The sequence below is a fragment of the Spea bombifrons genome, chromosome 7 (assembly GCF_027358695.1).
Source record: "Spea bombifrons isolate aSpeBom1 chromosome 7, aSpeBom1.2.pri, whole genome shotgun sequence".
In the NCBI taxonomy this organism is placed as follows: domain Eukaryota; kingdom Metazoa; phylum Chordata; class Amphibia; order Anura; family Pelobatidae; genus Spea; species Spea bombifrons.
Window position 1 is genome coordinate 8757290 of NC_071093.1, and position 22548 is coordinate 8779837.

General features: G+C 39.0%; 1 protein-coding gene across 6 annotated transcripts in view; it reads right to left on the reverse strand.

The window, feature by feature from the left end:
- Positions 1-22548, reverse strand: part of RBMS1 (RNA binding motif single stranded interacting protein 1) — a 105836-nt gene that overhangs the window by 34567 nt on the left and 48721 nt on the right. For 4 of the 6 annotated variants that reach the window (XM_053471900.1, XM_053471901.1, XM_053471903.1 and 1 more), the window contains exon 2: positions 2093-2271. In XM_053471900.1, the coding sequence (XP_053327875.1) occupies positions 2093-2271 (179 nt within the window). Of the gene's footprint in view, positions 1-2092; positions 2272-19241; positions 19561-22548 lie in introns of those variants that run through there. The other 2 variants (XM_053471905.1, XM_053471904.1) reach the window with 1 other exon arrangement.

A 22548-nucleotide genomic window follows, 5' to 3' on the forward strand; every position in this document is an offset into this window, starting at 1 on the left:
ACAACATACAAAGAGGCATAAAAAGAAAGAATTGGGCACAAAGTTTCCGCTTTTAGAAACATTTCCCGTTTTATATGAATTATTGGGGCAATCGCAATGAAATATCAGTGGCAGCAGAATGTCAAAGAAAAAGAAAATATAATGATAATAATTTAGCTTTATTATTAGGAAATTATGGTAGGTATTTCAGAAAATAATGCAAACGGAGATCATGTGCTCAACGCTGATTTAATATTAGGTAATTTGCTTGACCTGAATTTGAACAGATCGTCTGCTTTTTTTGATTTTTAGTATTATAACAAGGAAGCCCCAAGTTATAGGAAGAAGCCGGACTTCTTGGATAAAAACATTTCTCTAGAATTCATTTTTAAAAATTCTGTAAATATAAAAGATGTGTTCTCGTTCTTTTAATATACGACATTGGACTTGCGCAGGTGCCGTACGCTCTTTTATGTATGGCACGCAGGTATTCTTATTTTGCTAATATGTTACAGATAATTGCTAATAAAAACAAGCACCCAAAAAGTGTTTTGACGTTACAAACACAAATACATTGAGTTACAAAATTGTGATAGCCAAGTAGCTACTTGCCACCTGTTGTAGAGCTACATTGTAATTCATGGTTAGCGGTATACATAAATAAACACAAATAATAGTAACAAATAATAAAATAATAATATTGACTTTATAGCACCATCGTATTCCACAGTGATGTACAACGATACGTAAGAGGCAGGTGAGGAGGGCTCTGCTCCAGCAAGCTTACAATCTAATTTATAATTAAATCCGTTATTTTTGAAGATATTGCTGCACTGGCGATTTTCAATCTGTTGGTAATTAATGCATTCATTCGTGAATCCAAATATGTAAAATGCAATAAATCTGAAGCATGTAGAGTTATACGACACCTGAACTGCAAACACAATTAAACATTGTGCATTAAATATTCGCACAGCTGCCATTATCAAATGTATAACTTCAGATTGTTGTGTGTATATTATAATATATAAATAATATTATATATATATATATATATAAAATAAATAAATAATATTATATATACACTAATTTCAAAGATTTATGAAACCAGATTCAAAATGTAGAATTAAAGTGTTATTTAAATTATAATATTTTTTCTTTCCCTGGTGGCAATAGTTATTCCTCAAACATTTTACACGTGCAGGTTACCAGCCATCAAAAAATGAACATTGGACATGATATGTTGATGTATATATAGTGGTGATTTTACTTTCAATGCAGGGGAGGAAAAAACAAGCCAACGGGGTATACGAATGACTCATCACCGGTTTCATTCATTCTAGAACATATGGCTTCATTACGCTCCAATAAAGACATATTTGATCTGTCACTTAACAAGGATGAACTCTCAACGTCTTGTTTCGAAGTTCTAGTCAAGCACGGAAAGTCAGCCACTTTAATCCGCCATGAGCTTTTCTCGTTGTGTTCTAATAGATGAATACGATTGTATTCCTCCAAGAGCTCTGTACCATTTCTCAGATTTACAGACTAGATAATAAACAGAGGACAACCAAGTCGGATAGTTAATCGAGTGTTAAGCAGATCTCAGAACTACCATACAGAGCGCGCTGTGTAACGTTTGACCTTAACGCAGAGACGCTTTCTATAAAGTTCTTGTGGACGTTTCACTATCACATCATGAATTTACCCTTTAGTCGAACAAATGAATCCTATCATTTTCCTGCGGAGGTTTAACCTCTAAAAACACAGAAGAAGACACTTCTCTTGCTTTCTACGGCAACAACCTATCAGTGTCTGCTAAATGTTCCCGGCAGAAACTATGAAGGAGTCAACACGATTACAAATTTCTGGGAAGGGTTTGGTCATCCAAAAGTAATGAGAATAATGTCTCTGGTGCTGTATTTAGCTACACAAGTGTCACACTCAGCAAAGTAAGTAACCACTCAGCTTTGACTCCCATGAAGCTCCGCAACAGCAGCACTTCGGTATAACGAATGAAAAGGTCACCGACCATTCTGGTTTGATTCCTTTTAATGGAGTACATGCGCCAACTCCCAACTGGAAATGAATAATAATGGAAGCGAGGACTTACGGTTGACACAGCTTCACTAGGTCCTGGTCTGTGGTGTTTGGAAGCAGTCCTCGGATATAGAGGTTTGTTTTGCTTAGCTGATCCCATCCTGAACTGCTGCTGCTGCTGCTACTGTTATTGTTGCTGCCAGTTGTACTGGGACTGGGAGGCGCCATAGGGTGGGCAGGCACAATGGGTTGCTGGGGGGGAAAAATTAAGTATCATTAAGAAACATACATCAACGCACATCATATATAGGTTAACATCAAAAACAAACGGGAAACCGACAGAGTGACATACTCTACCGGTAAGCATTATATTATGTCATTCTATGTACATAGAACATATATAGCAGTTATAGGCAATTAATACAGTATCAGTTACTACATCTTAACCATGGCTGCGATCTTTATGTTGTTGCCACCACCCTGCTGTGTTTATCGTCAATTGATCTATCAGTAGAAGGGGTGCCCTAGTTTTCGGAAAGGAAGGTGAACATTGCATTGACTCGTGATGGGTTCCATATCCGGTGCGAAGTCAAGAGCGTAAAGGTAAGCACTGAGAGAAGTAGAATAAAACGTTGCTTTAGGAACAATATCCCCAGTTTTTACATCATACCCCTGATTTTTACTTAATGCAGCTTAAGAGTACTTAAGATAGGAATAAAGATATAAAAAAAAGAAAATTTTTAGGTGTTCAACTGACACACAGAACATATAACCAATTTAATCTCAAAAACCACATAAAAGCCTACGGGTAGCTCCAGGCCGACTGGTTTGTGTGTCCGTTTTTGATGTAGGGCTACAAGGAATAGAGCGTATAATTCAATGTATTCTTTTTAGTAGAGCCCTTTCACATAGCATGCAAGCGATACGACACAAGTACCAAGTAATTAGTCTTTGCGATGCCCTTTAAATTGCGAACAGAAAACATACTGACCTATCTATTACGGAACGTGGAGTTACTCGCTTTCAGTGCCAAAGTAGAAGAAGCATGTCGGGCACTTCAAACCTAACCAAAACGCCTGCAGGCAACACGCTACCAGGCTTTTCAACGTTACAATCCATTGATAATGTCCCAAAAACAGCGACAACATCCCCAAAGGGAATAAAAATGCCAATTATTATTATTATTATTATTTTTAATTTTTTTATTTTAAAGAAATGGAGATTTTCAAAAATGATTTTGCCTTATTTTAAAGTATTTTTCCAAATTTTGCTTCTCGTTGCCAAGTCTCAAACTTTTGAGTCGCATTCATTATAAATTCGATCGATCAAACATTCTATAAACGCCAGACTAAATACAGAAAATATCATTTGAATTCTTTATGATCACATAACATGCATGGAAGAACACTCGCTCCCTAAACATTTTCAATTACTCCACGCACTAAAAAGGACCGAACGCTTTACAGCCAGGGGCAGCGGAAGTCAGATCACAGTTATGATGCCAAAAGTAATACGTTTTTTCTGAAAGTCACCTTTCTGATTAAAACTACACATTATGCAGGGACAGCTCGATCCTTCTCGTAGAGGAATACACCCAAGTTTACCTTTTATAATGCAGAGTGAATGTAAGGGGTTAAAACCTCAACTCTCGCTTTAGTGAATAAACCCCTTTGTTTTACAAGCCCTTCCTATTCTTGGGAAATCTGAGAAACGTTAGAATACTTGCGCCGCCATAAACACGATAAAAGGCAAAAATACTGTAACAGGCTGATCGATTTGGTTGGAAAATGGATAAAACAAGAGAATGATATTTTACATATACAGAAAGTAACCTTGTTGAAGAGTTAAGCATAAATGAATCTGCAGCATTAGAAAAATACACAGCGAGCCTAATCTTTAATCATACACACAAATAGGATTATGGGGTTCGTATTAGGATATCAGACCATGATACCGTCGCTAATGATCAGACACCGCTGCTTGGAATTCAAGAGTCTTTCCCCGAATCCTTTCAGCAAACAGAAGAAAACACGGCTACATGGAGAAGAGGATTAAACTCCCACACAATATCACAAACCCCAAGGGGCGAGCGGAGCAGATCCTGATAATTCCATTTTTAGGAGAAAAGTCGTACAAAATGTGTACCGTTACTCAGTTACCCCTCAGTTACCCCTTAATGACAAAGCCCGTACACGTACGGGCTCAAGATGCATTGTTTTCAATGGGTTTAGGTACCGCCCGTTGTCCTTAAGGGGTTAAGCATCATGGACGCCGCCATGTTGTGCCCCATTCCTCCAGAACATTTAATAGAAGTTTGGTTAAAACTCGATCATTTTAATTACGTTTAATCAAGTCGATAAATGGAAACCAAAACTCTTTGGTGAAGAGATTAGTAAAGACCCCCAATATCTGTTTTTTTGTATTAATCATTTGGCACACGAAGGAGACAATGGCGAGGCTGGAAGGAAATAAGCAATCAAAACTATTGTCCCATTCTTTTTCCGTAACAAAAAAATATACATAAATAGTAGCTAAAATTTAGCAGTGGATGGAGATATTTTTGGAATAGGAAATTAAAAACGCAGGACGTACGGTATATAGTACTGGAGACACCAAGTCCGAGATTAGCAGGAGCTATAAAAACGCTTTTCCGTTGGAGATCGGTTAGTCTCGGAACGGCTAATCAAGATGTAGGTCACAAAAGGACTCAGGAAATTGGTATATACCAGAAAAAACACATGCAAAAAAATCAAATAAACTCTGCCTATATTATCTAGGTTCTGTCGGCCATCTATCCAACAAAAAGACAGGTTGAGACCTTGGGTGGTTGATTAATTCTCTGTACAGATAAAGGTGTCTGATGTGTGGCCATGCCATGCACGCCACCACCCAGCCGTCAAACATACAATGGATAACAGGATAAAAAGACAACTTGTTTAAAAGGTTCACAGGCTTCAATGGGGGAGATCAGAACACTTAGCTGGCAAAGAATCAATTAAGATTGATGTGTAAAGGCACATTGGCAAGCAATCGCTCGATCCCTCCAAGTCAAGCGAAGACCGGCATTCATTGTCAGGGGAAGTAGAATAATCATGAAGTTCAGTGTTTTCAAAGTAATTAGGATATATTTTCCAACAGAACAAGTTTGTAACAACGTGAAAGAAAATCTTACAGTGAACAGGTCATAAATTTTTTTTAAATAAAATAAAAAAAATCAGATTTTTAAGTAAACGCCATGCGGTTCCTGTAATAGCTGGGAGTAAAAACATTTTAGTTTCAAGCAGAAAAAGGTCCAGTTGAAGAAAAAAATATCAAAGTCTATGAAATTATCAAAAATTAAATTAGGTGCATAAATTCTATATGCAAGGAAACGTATAATGGGGTTATAAATAACTTTATATCGTGGCCAAATGGATACATAATATCAAACTTAGAAAGACTGACTGCTTTTGTTATCATTATACATTAAGCCATTTAAACAACTACGTATTGTAGCACTACATATTATAACAGCAAAGTAATAAAGTCTTCAAGAAATGGGACATCAACAGAAAGCTTGTCAACATGCACGGTATTACTTTACTATGGTGAATAAAAACCACGTAAACCCTAACAACTGAGAAAAAATTTAAAAGTGGGTTTCCAGAAAGGCTCTTGCTGGGAAGCGAGAAAAACCCACCATAAACAAAAAAAAAATATATATATAAAAAAAAAAAAAGAATAATATCTTAACTGCAGCTACATAACCATCCCACATCAAAGTACACGCTAACACGGTTGTATGTATACGTAAATCAGGACTTTTGCCTTAGCGCTTATTATTTCCCGCCTTGGCTTTTTTGTAGGCTGCTGTTCAGGAACTCAACAGGAAGGACGTTTTTTCTTTTAACATTAAGCAACGTATTTCATAATTTATTTTGGCTACTGTTTGTATACTTATGCTATTTCTTTTTAATTTTGTTATAAAAAAACACAAGAAAACAAAACAAAAAAATATACATGATAGAAGACGCACACACGCCTTATTTAATAAAACTGTTAAGAAGTTTTGATGCTACCAAGTTAGGCAAGTTAAAAAAAAAAATATATATATATAAAAATACACATTAGTACAGTCATAACGCCTTAATTTAAACATCAATTATCTATACTAAGAGTATTTCCCCCAGTTTATGGATATTAGCTCCGCGTTAAAAAATCCATGCAAGACCCCAACCTTTCCTAGACTGAAAAAAATGTATACGTTCATATTTTCAGGGTTTATAGTAGAATTATTCCAACATGTATAATTAAATCAAATTCAAACAAAAATGCGAGGATCCGCCTCTTCCAATTTTTAATTGATGGATAACGTGTTTTAATCATGCTCCAGGTACCCAAAGATGAAGATTTCCAATTCTTTGCAATTGTCAATTTCGTGGCTATAAAGACGTGGAATAAAATTTGCTTAGGTAAATTCAAACGGAGATGAGCCAACACTGGCGTTCGTTCTAATTAATGATGTTATTTTTTATTGTGTGCTTTGGCACATGCATTCCCTGCTTATTAATGCTTTAATTGTCTTCCATTCGAAATATTTTGCTACTGTAAAAACTGTACTGTGAACATTCTTTTAGATGACGCAATGGTGTGGCCGTGACAACATATTGAAATCTCTCTTAAACCCATCAAACGGAGATGAGCCAACACTGGCGTTCGTTCTAATTAATGATGTTATTTTTTATTGTGTGCTTTGGCACATGCATTCCCTGCTTATTAATGCTTTAATTGTCTTCCATTCGAAATATTTTGCTACTGTAAAAACTGTACTGTGAACATTCTTTTAGATGACGCAATGGTGTGGCCGTGACAACATATTGAAATCTCTCTTAAACCCATCTAGTAAAATTACTATTATCTGTACACCCATATAGCCACATAGTATGTGCGAGATATCTATCTATCTATCTATCTATCTATACACACACACACACACACACACACATATATATACACAGATACACACAGAAAAATATATTTATATTTATAGAAAAAGTAATATGTATTATAAGAAAAAGATTCAAATATTCTTTGCATGGAGTGGAACATGTGAATAAATATGAAAAAGAAAATGACTTGCCATCACATTCATAGAATCCATTTGCAGACAATAGCGACCACTGTTCCCAGCAATGATTCACATACGTTTCTAACAAAAGGGAGCTGTAAGCCTTGCATTATAAAAGGAACCCTCCGAGCCAATCGAAGGTCCCACTTTTTTTTTTTCCCCCCTTTTTGTGAACTTTTATGGAAGAAGAAAAAAGAAAAAAAACCCCTTTGACCAAGCCCGTTCGCTTGTTCCTGTGGAATATTAACACGCATGACTGTAACCGGTTCTACATTTCAGTAGTTCTTCCCTTTTCCATTTCATTGATTTCATAAATTATTAACCCCGCTGGACACTGCCTTTTTCCTGAATTATACCATTTTCCAGTAAGACATTTGTATGCATTCTAGTCCTATCATAGCCCGATCACACGGTGTAAACAAAATGGCTCAGTCTTAATCACCCAGCGGCAAACTCTGACTAATGAAAGTCTGTAGATGAAAGCTGCCATAAGGAATCGGCTCAGTGCTGCACGTAGAATCAACCAAAATATCACAACTGCCCCAAAAGGGCAACAAACTGCAACAAACGGGGTAAAACCAGATTTTCGTTAATGCTAAATCTGCATTACTGTAAACATTTTCTTTCCATGGCAGCTCCCTTTGAGGTCCTAAAAAGAAATATCAAGGACAATGTAAAGAAGTTATGTGAGCTTAAAGGGTGTCTAAGAGGGTTACTGTGAAGCTCTCTAAACCCCAAAACAGGCTGAACACCCAAACAATGAGGTTTGGGGTTCTTTAATCGGTGTGTAACAGTGTAAAAGAAGCACAGAAAGTATCTGAATATTGAAAATTCTATTAAAATATGGGGCGGCATAAAAAGCAATCCATCCCGGCTGGTATTGTGTTCAGCTGCCGTGCAGACATACAAGAGGCGGACACCGAGGTTAAATGAAATCCTTTAGGATATCGTGGATCACGACTCCCCCTTCTTACGCGTTTATACATTTCCCGAAACATACTCTATCTTAGTTTCCGCTAATCTCCAGTTTCCTGCCAACGCTTTCCACTACGCCCTTAATTTTCTCCTTCGATTTTCCATTATCGCTCCTCTAATCTCCTTTCAGAAGTATTATGGCTCTAGAGGCAAATGGCAGACGTACACATACAATTATAGAAATTAACAAATGTTTGGAAGCATCTCAGGTTATTGTTTTAAAGTGGATGAAATGAAAATAAATATTTGATGCAACATGAAGCATTTAGTATCCCATGCTGTTCTACCCCCAAAAAAAGCTCTGCTTCTTTTGTCTATGCCTTAACCATACAATTCCCAATCCACCCAACAGAAAGTCTAGTTTTTCTTTCATATGGCTTTGGAAAATACATAAAAGGCCGCTGCGTGCTAAATGTTTTATCACTAGTATCCCTACAAAAAGAAAGCGATAAGTGGTCGAGGAGAAGCAAACAGACTTTGTACAGAAAAACATGCCCTGTATGTCTCAACCCTTTAAAAAAAATTGGGTCTTCATCCAGGCAAAAAGAAAACTCGAGCAACACTAAGATGACCAACAGGATCTCAGTAATCTTGAAATTGTGACCAAAAGTGCTGCGTTTGAACATTCACAACACTGAGCCAAAAGCCGCTGGACTGGAGCAAGTCAGTAGCCCATAATCCGCCCATGTACGCATGGGAAAGCCTGACGGACGGCAGCGTTGCCCAGGACCTTAGTCAAAGATGGAATCTTCTACGCACTGCGTGTCTCTGCAGCGAGCGGCAAGATGCCACATCCTAGATATCTCCGTCTCGGAAGAAGAAATGGTGCGTGGGGGTAAGAAAATAGGGATGTATCTGCTAGCCAGAGTAGACAGGACAGTTACAAACGGGATCTCTGAGCTCCTCGTTGGCCATCAGAACCCCGAATGCCTTATAGGTCCACCGTCCCCTGGGCTTGCCACCCGAGAGCGCCCCACGGCACAATTACCGAAAAACAAAACTCCAGCGCTATCAAGAAATCTGTTTAGTGTATTCGTCAATACTTCATGCGGCTTACAATGTGCAACGGAAAGCTGGTCAACACACAACACACGAATACCTACAGGGAAACAAACAGAAAACACTGACGAAGGAGCCACGCCGCCCACAGCCGTCTACCGTTTGTGACACTCACTGCTTGTCAAAAAGGTTACGCTACAGATGGGTCCAGCCACGAAACTAATTCCCACTTACTCTTCTTTCTTAAAGAATAAAAAGTCCAGCATCGAAGTCGGAAAAAGTCTCCAATGGTTCAAAAACATATGGATATATACGTATTATTCATATGCCGTTAGTTACAGGAAGTATTTTCTTGTCCAATTTAGCACTAAATGAAAAAAATTCCAGTATCTGCAAACGGAAACACACGTATTATAATATATGTAATAAATGGCGTACATGATCACTCGATAATACGCACACCCTGTGAAGAATGTGTTTCTGTACTGGATGAAAGTGTAGAAGTAAACAGGAGTAAAACAAAAAAAAAAAATGTAAAACAGCCAACAATATCATCTGTTTCCAGAACACGTGAAAATGCTAAAAGACAAACTGTGAAAGTAATTAGAGCGTTATGCGAGTGGGTGCCAATAGACTGCATCAGAAGTAGCAGATCTGTTTAGCTACGAGAGACATGAAGGCAACGCTGGATTTTCATCAGCCATTTTTAAAGGAAAAACATATGCACATCTTAAGAGTTGGGTTCAGCGTGTTGCGCAATACCGCAATGTAAAAGAACACTGAAAATAGTCACGTTTTGTGTTTTATGGTTACATTAATTGTATAATTGTACGTTTCTGCTGTCCCGGAGGCTGCCATTGTAGGTAGTTATGTCATATAAAGAAACATAACTTGTTTACTGCAATAAAACATGCTAAGCTTTGATGAGGAGTTCAATAGAGCTGCATTAGACACAAATATTCTATTCGATTGAAATCAACATTATTGCGCAATAGAGTGTTTAGGCGATACTAATAATTATAATTATTTAATGAGTGTTCAGAACATAAGCCGACATCAGCCAGTAGCACGTCCAGGTATATGAGAAGCCCACCCGGGCAGGGCATGCCTCATAAACATCTACATACGATACTAAGAAGTCACCCGAGTGACACCGTAGGATCCCGAGGCTCCTTCTTTGGGTTCGGCCAAAGCGTGCCGTAGTTTGCTTTACTTCTAAACGATCTCTCACCAAGCTCACAGTCTCGGCTCGTTCCTCCTGTCAATTTAATGCTTTTGATGTTGCTGCGCTCTAACATGCTGTACAGCGTGGCTCCACCATTATTATCGCAGCGAGATATCTTTTCAGGGTTTTTTTTTTATATATATATATATATAGCCCCTTATAGAACCATTGGTTTAATTCTATAGATTTCCACGCACTTGAGACCACTAGACATGCTCTGTGGGTATTACAGATATGCCATACTCTATAACTTTCAATAAATGAACACTGCAAGTGCTTCTTGACATTATCAATTCCATTTTACAAAATAATACAAGCCCTACGGGCTAAATAATCAATCCTTCCCTTTTTCTAGTAATCATTTTCAGGAGGATCGATTTAGGGATGCAAGATCTTCAAAAAACCAGAAGCGCTAAGCACAGTAAAGCTAGGATTTTCAGCCTGGCTGTTTTTTTTTTATTATTATTTCAAATTAAAAATTGACAGAAATTAACGATCTGATGATTAATGCTGGTTTCTTAAGGAAGGGTACATCAACATATCACATCTTTACAGCTCTTACTGTACACAACACACGCCGTTTTACCTTCGCTCATATAAAATGCGTTCCCTAGTAAACGCTACCTAATTAAGTAGACGGTCCTGTTTAACCCCTACACGTTCAAAAAGCAGACTTGTATATTAGCCATGATGTCATCTAGCTTTTAATGGAGGACAGCTGGATTTGCCAGTTTAGAAAATGTGAGAATCTTCCTTAATCTGTAGCGCGCTAAAACAGTGGCCAAGGGGTTAAAATTACGCAAGCGTTTCACAGACGCGAAAGCTCTGTGTGTTGGCCTCTCCTGTGTGTATCTGTCTTGTAAAACATCTTGAAAATGCCACATTGCGTTTCCATTTATCATACTTTCTACATGGAACAGCCGTCAAAAGGATCTTTTCCAAAAGTCCTGGAATAAGTCAGCGAGGAGAGATTCCTCTTTCTACCACCACATGATATCCCTTTAAAGAAACGCAAGAAAGTTGAAGGCTTGGTCACGGCTTTTTTTTTTTTTTTTTTTTTTTGAGTTTCAATTATAATTTACGGCTAAAACCTCCTCTTTGCTCCCCGCTTCCTGCATCACAAAGATAGAGAGGTCTTGATGCCCTTGGTCTGTGGAGCAAATTGAAAACCCTAAAGGGGGGCATTAGAGATGCATTACGCTTCGCTACAACTAACTGTATCTTTTGTATGTTTCCTGCTGGAAACTCTTGGTCCAGCAAAACCTACAGATATCAACTAAAAAGGAAGTATCCGGACCGACGTAGGCTCAGCTACTAAATATAACAAAAGCCATTAAAAACATACGTCCGAAAAAAGAAAGTAAGAACGGGGAGAAGCGAGCATTCCGATCGCAAGCCACAGGATTGTGGAGCAAGTCTGATCTTTATGGATATATAAACGAGGTCAAAACATTTGACATGTCCATCTCAACTCGGCCCATCCTCCCAAACGCAGTACCGGCTGGAACACCAGGACTCCACTGCTATGTAGTTTCCTCCAGTGCTTGGATTCACCGTCACGTCTATAAATACCGGCTGACCGCACCGGCGAGTCATTCATAAACGACACCTACGTTCCCCTGCAGTCTGATGTCATCACACAATCAGCAATGACGCGGCTGTTCTTGGGAAATCACAGTTACCGGCATCGTTGTGGTAACATCGCCTCTATGACTAAAGCCATCCCATTAAACTATTTTACCGAGTTGTTACGAAGCTCTCTAACGCGCCCATTAAAGCCACACAGGCAGGAGGTTCAACAAACAATACAAATAAAAGTACTTTAAGTACTCTTATATTCATTGACTAATGCTAAAAAAATTAAACTGACTTAACCCTTTAAGAGAAGCTGCCGTTCTAGTGTTGCAGTACCTCCTCCGTGGGCCTAAAGCAGCCAATCAGTGGCAGGAAAGTTCTCCCACTAAAATAATTGTCAGGAAAGGGTCTCAAATGCTCTCCAGAAGGCTCACGGAGTCAGAGCTGACTAGAGGAGGGTCTGTATCCCTCCAACCAAGGGGAACACCGTGAAAATTTAAAAAGGACCACTCAGCTATCTTATGCGTTATAGTACATGCGATTGCTTGAGTGTCCCTTTAAGAGATAATGCATTGAAAACCTTTCTGCCCTTCCTGATGCATAACTTATAAGCGCCTGGGGGTTAAAGGGACATCTTTTGTAAATGTGTCATTAGTTTCAAAAATCACCCAGTTAAAGGGATACTCCGGCCATCAAATGCACTTTAATGCATAGGATAGCAGCACGGTCCCTTTAAATTTTTGTAGCGTCCCCGCATGTGATATACGCATCGCCCATCAGCTCCAGCGTGGAAAGCCCTGCCGTTGAAGCAGCCAGTGTCAAGAATTGTTGGGCCACAGACGAGGAGAGCAGCAGCAGGGCTGCAGCTGCTACATCAGGTGAGTATTTTTTTTTTTTTATTTTTTTTTTTTAGAATGCATACTAAAAGCACTCATAAAATACTCATTTTACTGGGACTGTCAGGGGCATAAAAACCGTCCCTTTAATCCACCAAAGCCAGCTTTTGTGTGATCGCTTTACTGTAACGTCCGTTTGTTCGCAGAATTTGGTACCAGCAGGAAGGAACCTGGGAGTTTCCAGGGACCTTTGCGTTGTTGACAATTCAGAATGAAACCTTAAATTAAAAAAAAAAAAAAAAAAAAAAGCACGGTTGGCTTGTGTATCGTTCTATGATACTTTAACACGGAATCCTGACTGCTGATGTAGCAAAAAGGGACTGGTTTATAACGGTGTGATAATGTTGAAGACGCCCTGAACGTACAAAACACGCTTACCATCTACGGGTAAAACCACCATAATGGCACAAAAAAAAGCTACAAATCGTTCCAAGTTGTAACTAAGTGAAGTTTGCTATTCTAATTTGCGTGCGAAAAAACCAAAATACGTTTTACGACAGGGAGAAGGAATTTGGCTTTGGTATCATTTTGCATATGAGAACATTTTTCCCCCCGGCCCTAAGGGAGATCTTAAAAGCTCGCTGCTTTGTAGAACCGCGGGTCTTCTTGACCGGAATATCTTCCATGAGCTGTGCTGGTCGGGAAGGCCAGCTGCTTTATAGAGAACCTCCCAACATCTGTTCAACAATTACACAAGACAGGAAGGGCCGGACACACATATATATATATGCTGAAATATTCATGACTTTTGCAACCAAACCCCTTTCTTTTGCCAAAGGCACAGATTGGAAGCAATCTACAAACACCGGTATCAGTCAACACGCCGCATGCTGTGCCAGCCAGACATGCAACATGCAAACCTGGAAACAAAGAAAACCTTTAAAGAGACACTCCAGTGCCCCAGGGAGCCCCCTAAACAAACAATGCATATGAAAGAACTTTAATAAAATTAAAAAAAAACTTTGCTTAGTGAGAAGCTGCAGCTTCCCTTCCATGAAGCAGCCAATCAGCGGCAGGGAAGCGCTCCCATTGAAATCAATATCAGCGTTTTCCACGCATGTGCATCTCTCTCGTCTCGATATAAGCCATTGTGCGGGTGTTTCGGTAGCAAATATATTTTATATGCATGGGCTTATTCGGTCTCAGCATTTTTATTTATTCCTTTTCCCAGCAACAGCCTTTCAGCCGATCTGTATAATTTCTCTGTCACATGGCTAAAAGTTAAACATTCCATGAAAAAAAAAAAAAAATAGATGATTCAGGCAAAATTTGACAGGCATAAAAAATGACTTCTTGGCGTAGTTTGCGAATCCAGTAGTAACACGATTGTTGTTTCTAATGCTGGATTCGGTTATCGCGTGCGTGTCATATGCAGTAGAATAGGTGAAAAACACCAAATACTAAGGAAAAAGGTAATCCAAAAAAGGGTATCTTTCACCTGAGAAGGTTGTGATCCAAAGTTTAAGAGAAGCTTTTCTTAAAGCATGTTAAATGCATAAAAAAAGGATCCGACGCCCCTCAGTCTTTCCTCGTGCATGTCACCTCGCTACTATGCTATAGTTTTAGCGTTACAAATCATTTCTACGCTCTATGGTTACCATAGTAACTGTAGTCTCTATAGGGCTCTGGGGAGGCATCCATTTTAACTTCCCCAAGAACATACGATTCCATAAAATTAGATCTCCTGAACAAAGCCAGGAATTAAGAAAATTAAAATGATGCCGTGGAAAAGAATATTTAGGAACGTATAAAATCGCAAGCAATACACTGTACTTACGCACATCAATGTTCGATCGAACAGCTATTAGAAGAGTTTTTCTCCCATTTCATGTAAATTACTTAGTGCTATTGTAAGCGTTAAGGCCTTCCGGCTTCTTCCTCCGAAAACTCCATTCAGAGGAGGGATAATAAAGAGAGACGTTAACTGAAAAGTTTACTATTTGCCCCAAAACAGCGCGCCGTGTATTAAGAGGCCACAGTGAATGGACTGAAACTCCGGAATGAATGTGCGTGAAGGGGTTAACTCAAGAGTTTCAAAGCCAGACCAAAACACTTGAAATGCTGCTAAATTCCTCACGTGCGGTGCGGGTAACACCCGGTTAATCTACTTGAAAGTATGTAAATCGACTCTGGAGATAACCCCTTAGAACCAATCAAAATGCAAAATAGACGGGAAAAGGTCCAGAACATATAAAAGTTTTGATATTTTTTTCTCCTTTCTAACTTTTTATCATGGGCAAGATTTCCTCAACATGTAGGCTTTGGCATCAAAATTTGCCAATTGTCCTGTTTAGGGCAACATATGTTACTGTATCCATAATTAGGAAACAATCTGCTGAGCTCTCTGTGTTTTGGGGGTCTATCACCTAAATAAACAGAGTAAAGACTAAGATGTCTTGTGTAACATTAATCAATGAAAGAAAAAAAAGTTTTTTTTTTAAATCCTAAATTCTAGAGAAGTACACAATCCATTAACACTTTAAATTCAAAATTATTTTATTGACAGCAAGGTAGATGATCCAGACAAAGCATTGTGGGGGGTCTATACGCGGGGTGGGCATATACGCCACTGGAAAATGGAATGCACATCCTTCCGGCAAACAAAGAAAACACAGAAACTATAGAAATAATGACATCTCGACTGAAAACAGTTCAGCGCTGTATGGGGCTCACAGTAGGAAGTATAAATAGGAGGTGTGGTTGAACTAGATCTTATCTGGACTGCCTACTGGTAATTAAGCCTCATTTATTTTCCCGCAATCCAAAAAGTGGACACAAAACATCAACTTCACAGCCTGGAAGCAACTCGACTTACTATACGCATACTACTTTATATACAGAGGTGGACCTAAATATCACCTAAAACATTTTCCTACCGACTACTTGTTGATCTAGCTCTAAGGTGAAGACAATGCAATACATGTGCTCTGGTACACATAGGGTTAAAACAAAAACAAACTGTAGCATTGTGGACTAATTTGAAGGCTGATAAACTAATAAAATATAATATATAATGTTTCTTTCAAACTACAGGTATCTAATGTGTTGCCAAGAAGCAAGGGTTGTTAAAAGGAAACCCCTTTTTTATCGCCCCATTCATTTTACAGGTTAACCCTTGCATTGGCGGGATGGGTGTTTTGAAGGGGGGTGTTCGGAAGGATATGCCCGCTATCAGCCAGGAAATCCAGATGACTGCGAAGGACTTCAGGGGCCGAGACTCGCTGTTAGGAAGAGCATTCCCAAGAAAGGATTAGGGCTGTTCCCGTTTAAATCTGCTCTCAGACAGGCGAGTATGAGTGCCTTCAACAGACTGTAACAGGCAACAGTTTCCTGATGGGATCACAAGCTGCCTTTTTGGGTTTTCTGCCAAGTTAAAAATGACCGATCAGAGCAAAAAAAAAAAAAAAAAAAAAAAAAAAAAAGTCATTTTTTCTCTAATATAATCTAAAAAGCTCAGGGACTTTTTCTGTGATACACAAGAACTTTAAGAGGCAAAATGGTTAATTAAATCAGACCTAAGACTAAACTGCCCTGGATTTTTTTTCTTCTATTAAATTGTAAACTCCTTTGGTGCAGGGCCCTCCTTAACTCTTGTTTGTAAAATTTTGTTATACCAATTATACAGCGCTACGGAATATGATGGCGCTATATAAAAATGAATGAATCCCAAAATTCCTTTTTAAAAACGTGTGTGTATTTTTTGGTTTGTTTTGGGTCATCATCACTATCCGTGCATAAGTAGGAGTTCTGGGGGGGGGGGTATTTATCTTATGCCCGGCTCTTTTGCACCAACCTATCTAGTGAATCATAAAAGAAAAAAATAGTCCTTTGAAATGTGACACTACGCAGTGGTATACAAGATGGGAAAACCAATACCTTTTAAGTGTAGAGTGTCACATCAGGGGGGAAAACGCGCTCTAATAACCTTTAATTTGGCAGACTAAACAGGGGGCAAATATTTTCAAGGCATAAAATATTCTACATAGGATCAAAATAAAACAAAATTTCAAATTTCCATAATTCAAATGATTAAAAGTTATTATATATTTTTTTTTCATTATATATATATATATATATATATATATATATATATATATAGATGTTCTGGTCCAATAAGATGCTGACAGGTGTGGATTAAGCTGCAATAGTTACATCAGCACATAGGCATGTATGTAAAATGTGAGCTGCGCATGAAAACAAAAACACATAAAGGAGACAATTTAAAGTTGAAAGCTGCACATCTGTAATATTGTCACAGGAACTAACTCCCGGAGGACCGCTACGCCCCGAGATTCCGAGCTTACCTTAACAGACCTCACCTACCAGGAAAAACGTCACATTATCCCAGAATGATGAAATACACGCACTGACTTAAATTATAAGTCTAAAATAACCAATAACGATAGCTTTCATTTATACGTCTTTATTAGATGAGACGACAGCCACATGCGCAAATTTCAAAAATACATAATTCAAAATACATGATTTTGTTGCTCTGTAAAGTTATTAACCTTTTAAAAAAAAACCCCCAAAAAAACTAAGAAAAAGGCGTGGAAAAAATTCCCTAAAATCCAAAAGTTACCTGAAAACATCAAATCTAAAAAGAATGAAAAAAAATAAACCTTGAATCCAAAATGTAAAATATACAATATAAGGATGAACTTATTATTATTATTATTATTTTTTTTTAATATATATATTTTTTTAACACACTATACAAGAAACCGAAGACAACAACTCCACAACGATCAGGTTCAGGTGAGCTGAAGCCACTTTGGAAGACTGAACGTTGATCCTGGCATTGGCAAAACTGCTTATAGATGCCCGGCTGGTGACATCCTCCTTGTGTAATAAGTGTTCATCCAACTGTCAGCCAAACGCTAACAAAAGAAGGCTTTTTTTAGACAAATGCCACCAGTAACGGAGTCTTATGTCAGGATGAAGCCTATGCATTTTTCAGCTTACAGTATTATAATGAAAAGTCTGTTTTTTTGTGGCCGATTCTCAATGCTTTTTAGGATTTTGAATGGAAGAGGTATGCAGCAAGCGAAGCATCTTATCTGAGAGCTCCAGACTAGGCACCAGAGTCACATCCGCACACATAATAAACAGCCCTTCCAGTAAAAGGCCTCGCCCTCTAGAGTTTTTTTTTTTTTTTTTTTTTTTTTTTGCATCTGGCTGCTAACACCCTATGGTGCTGTGACAAATGAAACACACAAACACACAACCGAAACACACAGCACCCATAAGACGCTATAACTTATTAACAGTTACAGGGAGAACAAGAAAATACACTAAGAATAATTACATTAGCTTTTGGTACAAGAGCGAAGGGCGTGTTAAATGAACAATGGAGTTTGATGAGCTGCTTTGGTGGCGGTTAAAAAAAAAAAGTTAAATAAAAAACACAGATGTACTCCCATCCTAAAGGGTGGCGTCTTTAAGGAAATACCTTAAACGGCCTAATTCGATGCATAAATTAAAAAAAGAAATACTAATTGTAAAGTGATTTTTTTTTTTTTAGGATAGGCAAAATAAAGCTAAAAAGGGTTTCTCTGATAAGCACTGAAAAACATGCCCCCTGCTTTGTGAGGAACAGCTGTGACAATATCTTTATTTTGTCAACTAAGCATTTTGTCCCTGACAATTAGTCTATTCACCTATCTAAACAGAAACAAAGTGTCACAAGTCATCAAATATATTTAAAAAATAAAATGTAAAAAAAACTCATAAAAACTAAATGCGTAGGTTTAGTGAAAAGGGTTAAATATCCTACCTCTGAGTGACAATTACCAGACCTTTAGACATGTAGAATATTGGGTTAGGGATTTTATTTAACAGTGAGCTGATATCCCACACATGTCATTCTAGAAAACAATGTTTTTCTTATATTTATATTCAGAATTATTATATTTGTATAACAATTCTGCAATGGTCAGTTTTGCCTGTTACAACAAAGTGTTGTATCCATTCTTGTTACAACATATATACACACACAGGATTGTTTATATAAAGCATATATGTACATCTGATATGACTGCTGTAGGGAATTATATATAATTGCACTTTTGGGCAGACACATTAATATTGTATCAATCAGGGATTAGAAATTGCACAGGGACCCAAAGCTTGGCGCAGTAGAATGGGAATGAATGTACGATCGCTTAAAATTCTACGTGTGGGGCAAATCCTGCCTGGTCTTACCATGCAGGAGGGCATTTACAGCTGGCAATGCTGCAGCAGGGGGCAATCTAGGGGTGGTGCGGGTGCCCATTATCCCACCCCCTGTCAGGGATTAGCCCTAAAGGGTTAACAAGGAGACCCTCCACTCCAGCCGAAGACAAGGTCACCCAGCAGCAATAGCCACAATGCCCCTACAGCCAGGACACATACCCCCACCTCCCCCATACGGGGCTCCCAGAGGGCACAACCAGACTGAACTTACCTGCTTCCGATACGGGGTTCTCACAGGGTTACTGCTGCTTGGAAAAATCATTCCCGATCCGTGCTTGGAAGGAGAAGCGTCCCCGTGTCCGTGTGTATCCACCGGATAGAATAAAGGCAACTTTGTATCTAAGTTTCCCAAGTGCGGGCGGCTGCGGGCAGCGAGTGCGGAGCTCCTGTGTTCGGGTATACGGCGGCCACCACCCAGATCTCCCCGGTATACAATGTCCACGGCTCGGCGGGGTGACTAATGGAAGCCCCTATTTTTTCCCTTACCCCTGGCTCTCAGCTCAATTGGCCGACCCTTCCATCAAAGCGAACTCATTGATCTGCCAGAGACTTCCCCGCAGAACCAACCCCACCTACCTCGGGCTGTACCAACACAGCAATAGGGGAGTCACTGTGACAATCCGGGCTCTCTTTCCGCCGCTTCCAACCTTTAACACAAATTTATATATTACCGCAAGATGCTAAAAAACATTCAGAGGGACACTGAGGACGCCACGCTCTACCCTGCCCGGTTATCGTGAAAGGAGCTCGCCAAGGCCCGCTACATACACCCCCATGACAGGAATGGTTGGCTCCGGCAGGCATACCACACATTCCACAGTGTAGCCATCACCTCCTTCCTGTAGGCAGCCAGCAGCAAAGAGCAGTGAATGCTAGGGGCTACATGGAAGGGTGGAAAGGCAGGGGGCAATTACTGGTGGCTAGTCACTAGCATTTCAACTGGTACCAGAATTCATCTAAAAGCCCCAAGTATAAATCCACTCGCCCCACTATGCAAATGAGAAAGCTTATTAATAAAAAAGGTTATCATATGGGGCCTCAGCTGCTGCAAAACCTCTTGGGGGTCATTATTGTCCAGGGGGTGTCCAAGTGGCTTGTTCCTGTTGATGTGAGGGCAAGTACAAAAGAAAATGCACGATTCCAGGGCAGCAATGATTCAAATGCAACCCTGCACCATAGCACCCAAGTGTCCTTATCTAGAAAGGACAGTCCCTCTGTGGCCCAAATCACTTTGTTCCACTTAACTTCCCTGATGTCCTTCTGTTCTAGGAGCTCTGAATGTTTTTCTGGGAATGAGCGTATTGCAGTGTTCTACAGCCCAAAAAGTCATATTATGAGTATAAAAACAGCAGGAAATGGGTATAGAAATTAAATTGGGTAAAAGCATTGTCTTCTACATGCCTTATTTATAAATAGCTATCGCTAGGTGACGAAGTCACATTAATGCTCTGCCCCTAGTGATACCTTTACCCGCACCCTTCAAAACAAAAGCCCTCGTTGGCCATTTGAAATATTGGCAGGTACCCTCGGTATCCCCTCTCCGTGTTCCTGGTCACGCTACTGGTATTCTGTTTGTTCAAACACACATGCCTAGTACCAGGCCAAAAATGAAAACGGGGGCATGTGGTATACCCATTTGTAGCGTTACTAAAGTATTAACAAAACGTTAAAATCAAACTGTCATACCTCCCAAACTTCCCTTGTTAGCAGGGACAGTCCCTCTTTTCTAGGAGCTCAGAATGTTTGATGGGTACGAGGGTATCACAGGGATCTACAACCCTAAGAATCATAATCGTGTGTATAGAAACAGCCAAAAATGTATTTATAAATTCAATTATGTAAATAAAAACAAAATTCTTCCTGAAACGCTGGGAGGGATGTTTTGTACAAACACAGATATTTACGCTTGGCACGCATACAGCCATTTTTTCACCAATCATACAGAAAGCATATAATATCACCCATTCCAGGTATACCGGTTTCAGGTTATAGCCTCAATCTGTGTTATATGTGATGACTATGACCTTAATCCCCGTTATATATTTCATATTATCGCCCATAAGAAACTATCCTCCGATCACTGTCAGGAAAGTGATCCTATTGGGATGAATGGAGCATGTTCTGTGCATGCGCGCAGAGGGGTCTCTAGCACAAACCGGCGCTAGCTGGCGGTGAGTATTTCACATTCACACACACACACACACACTGACAAAAAGGACATATGTTCACGTTACTGCATCTCCTGTACTCAAAGGAGCGGGGGGCAGAGACGGAGTAAAAATGCATAAGTGGGATTCTGATAAATCCCGCATTTATTTGCAAGAGAGATAAAATAATTCAAAGGGGGCATTAAAGTGCATACAATGGCTGGTGCGTCCCTTAAACGAGGCAGATTTCCTGGAAATCATCTCAATTGTTTGACTATGCATTTTGCGGGGCCGGCTCAGCACTTCTTGCAACAGAAGCTCACAGATGGCCCTTCATGATGGGTAATGAGGTCGGTGAACTGAATTGTCCGGCTGATCAGTAAGCTCCCAATTTAGTGAATAAACATGCAAGTATATTTATATTTTTAACAGTTTTGTGTGCTTGGGCAATTAAGGTAAGCTTGTTAGTTAGTTGCGCAAACAGGGCTGCTACATATGTATTCACATTTACAAATACGATTTAAAGCAGAGTAAAGGAACCTTTATTCCTTAGCCTGATAGAGTACAAGACTTTTCTTTCACCCAACAGGCGTTTCAATCATATATTTTTTGTGTTAAAAAAATATAAATATTTACATTTTTACATAGAAAAATAAGAGAAATTATCTTGTGGATTTTAATTAAGTTTCAAATGAAAACCGTTAGTTTTTTTCTTTTCTTCTTATCATCCTATAATAACCACACAATGCGGTGATCTTACCCTTTCTGCTACGGTTATGTAGGTAAAAACCCATCTGTGTTGCTACCTCCTGCATCATGGCTGGGACTCTGACTTACCCCGGTGGGGTTAGTTAATGCCTGAAAAAAGGATCATAGAGTTGCATTCTACCTTGTTTAGGCTGTTAGGGCATTTCTATGGTAAGGAAAAAGCAAGTCCTCCAGGGAGACTTATAGCGCTTATATATCAGATAAAAGGGTTTATTCTGATTGAAAGAAGAAATGCATTAATTTCCAAATCAGAAAAGATAACTGCACAGAAAAATTTAGGAAAGAATAAAATATATTTTCACTTTACATTATACATATAATACATAAAAATAATCATTTTTGGTTTTGCTGTCATTTTTATATATAATAATTTATATATATTAATGGCCAATAATATATGTATATATATTTAAGGGCCATTAAGAAAACCCCTTTTAGCCTTTGTTGAGTGATTAGATGGACCCCCCAAGTATTATTTTTTATGGGAAATAAGTTATAATCGTCCTATTTCCTATCCAGGAAGCGGTCGGTGGAGAAGGTAGGGGAATGTTGAGAGACAGCATGAGAGAGCGTGAGTGAGAGTGTGAGAGAATGAGTGAGGAT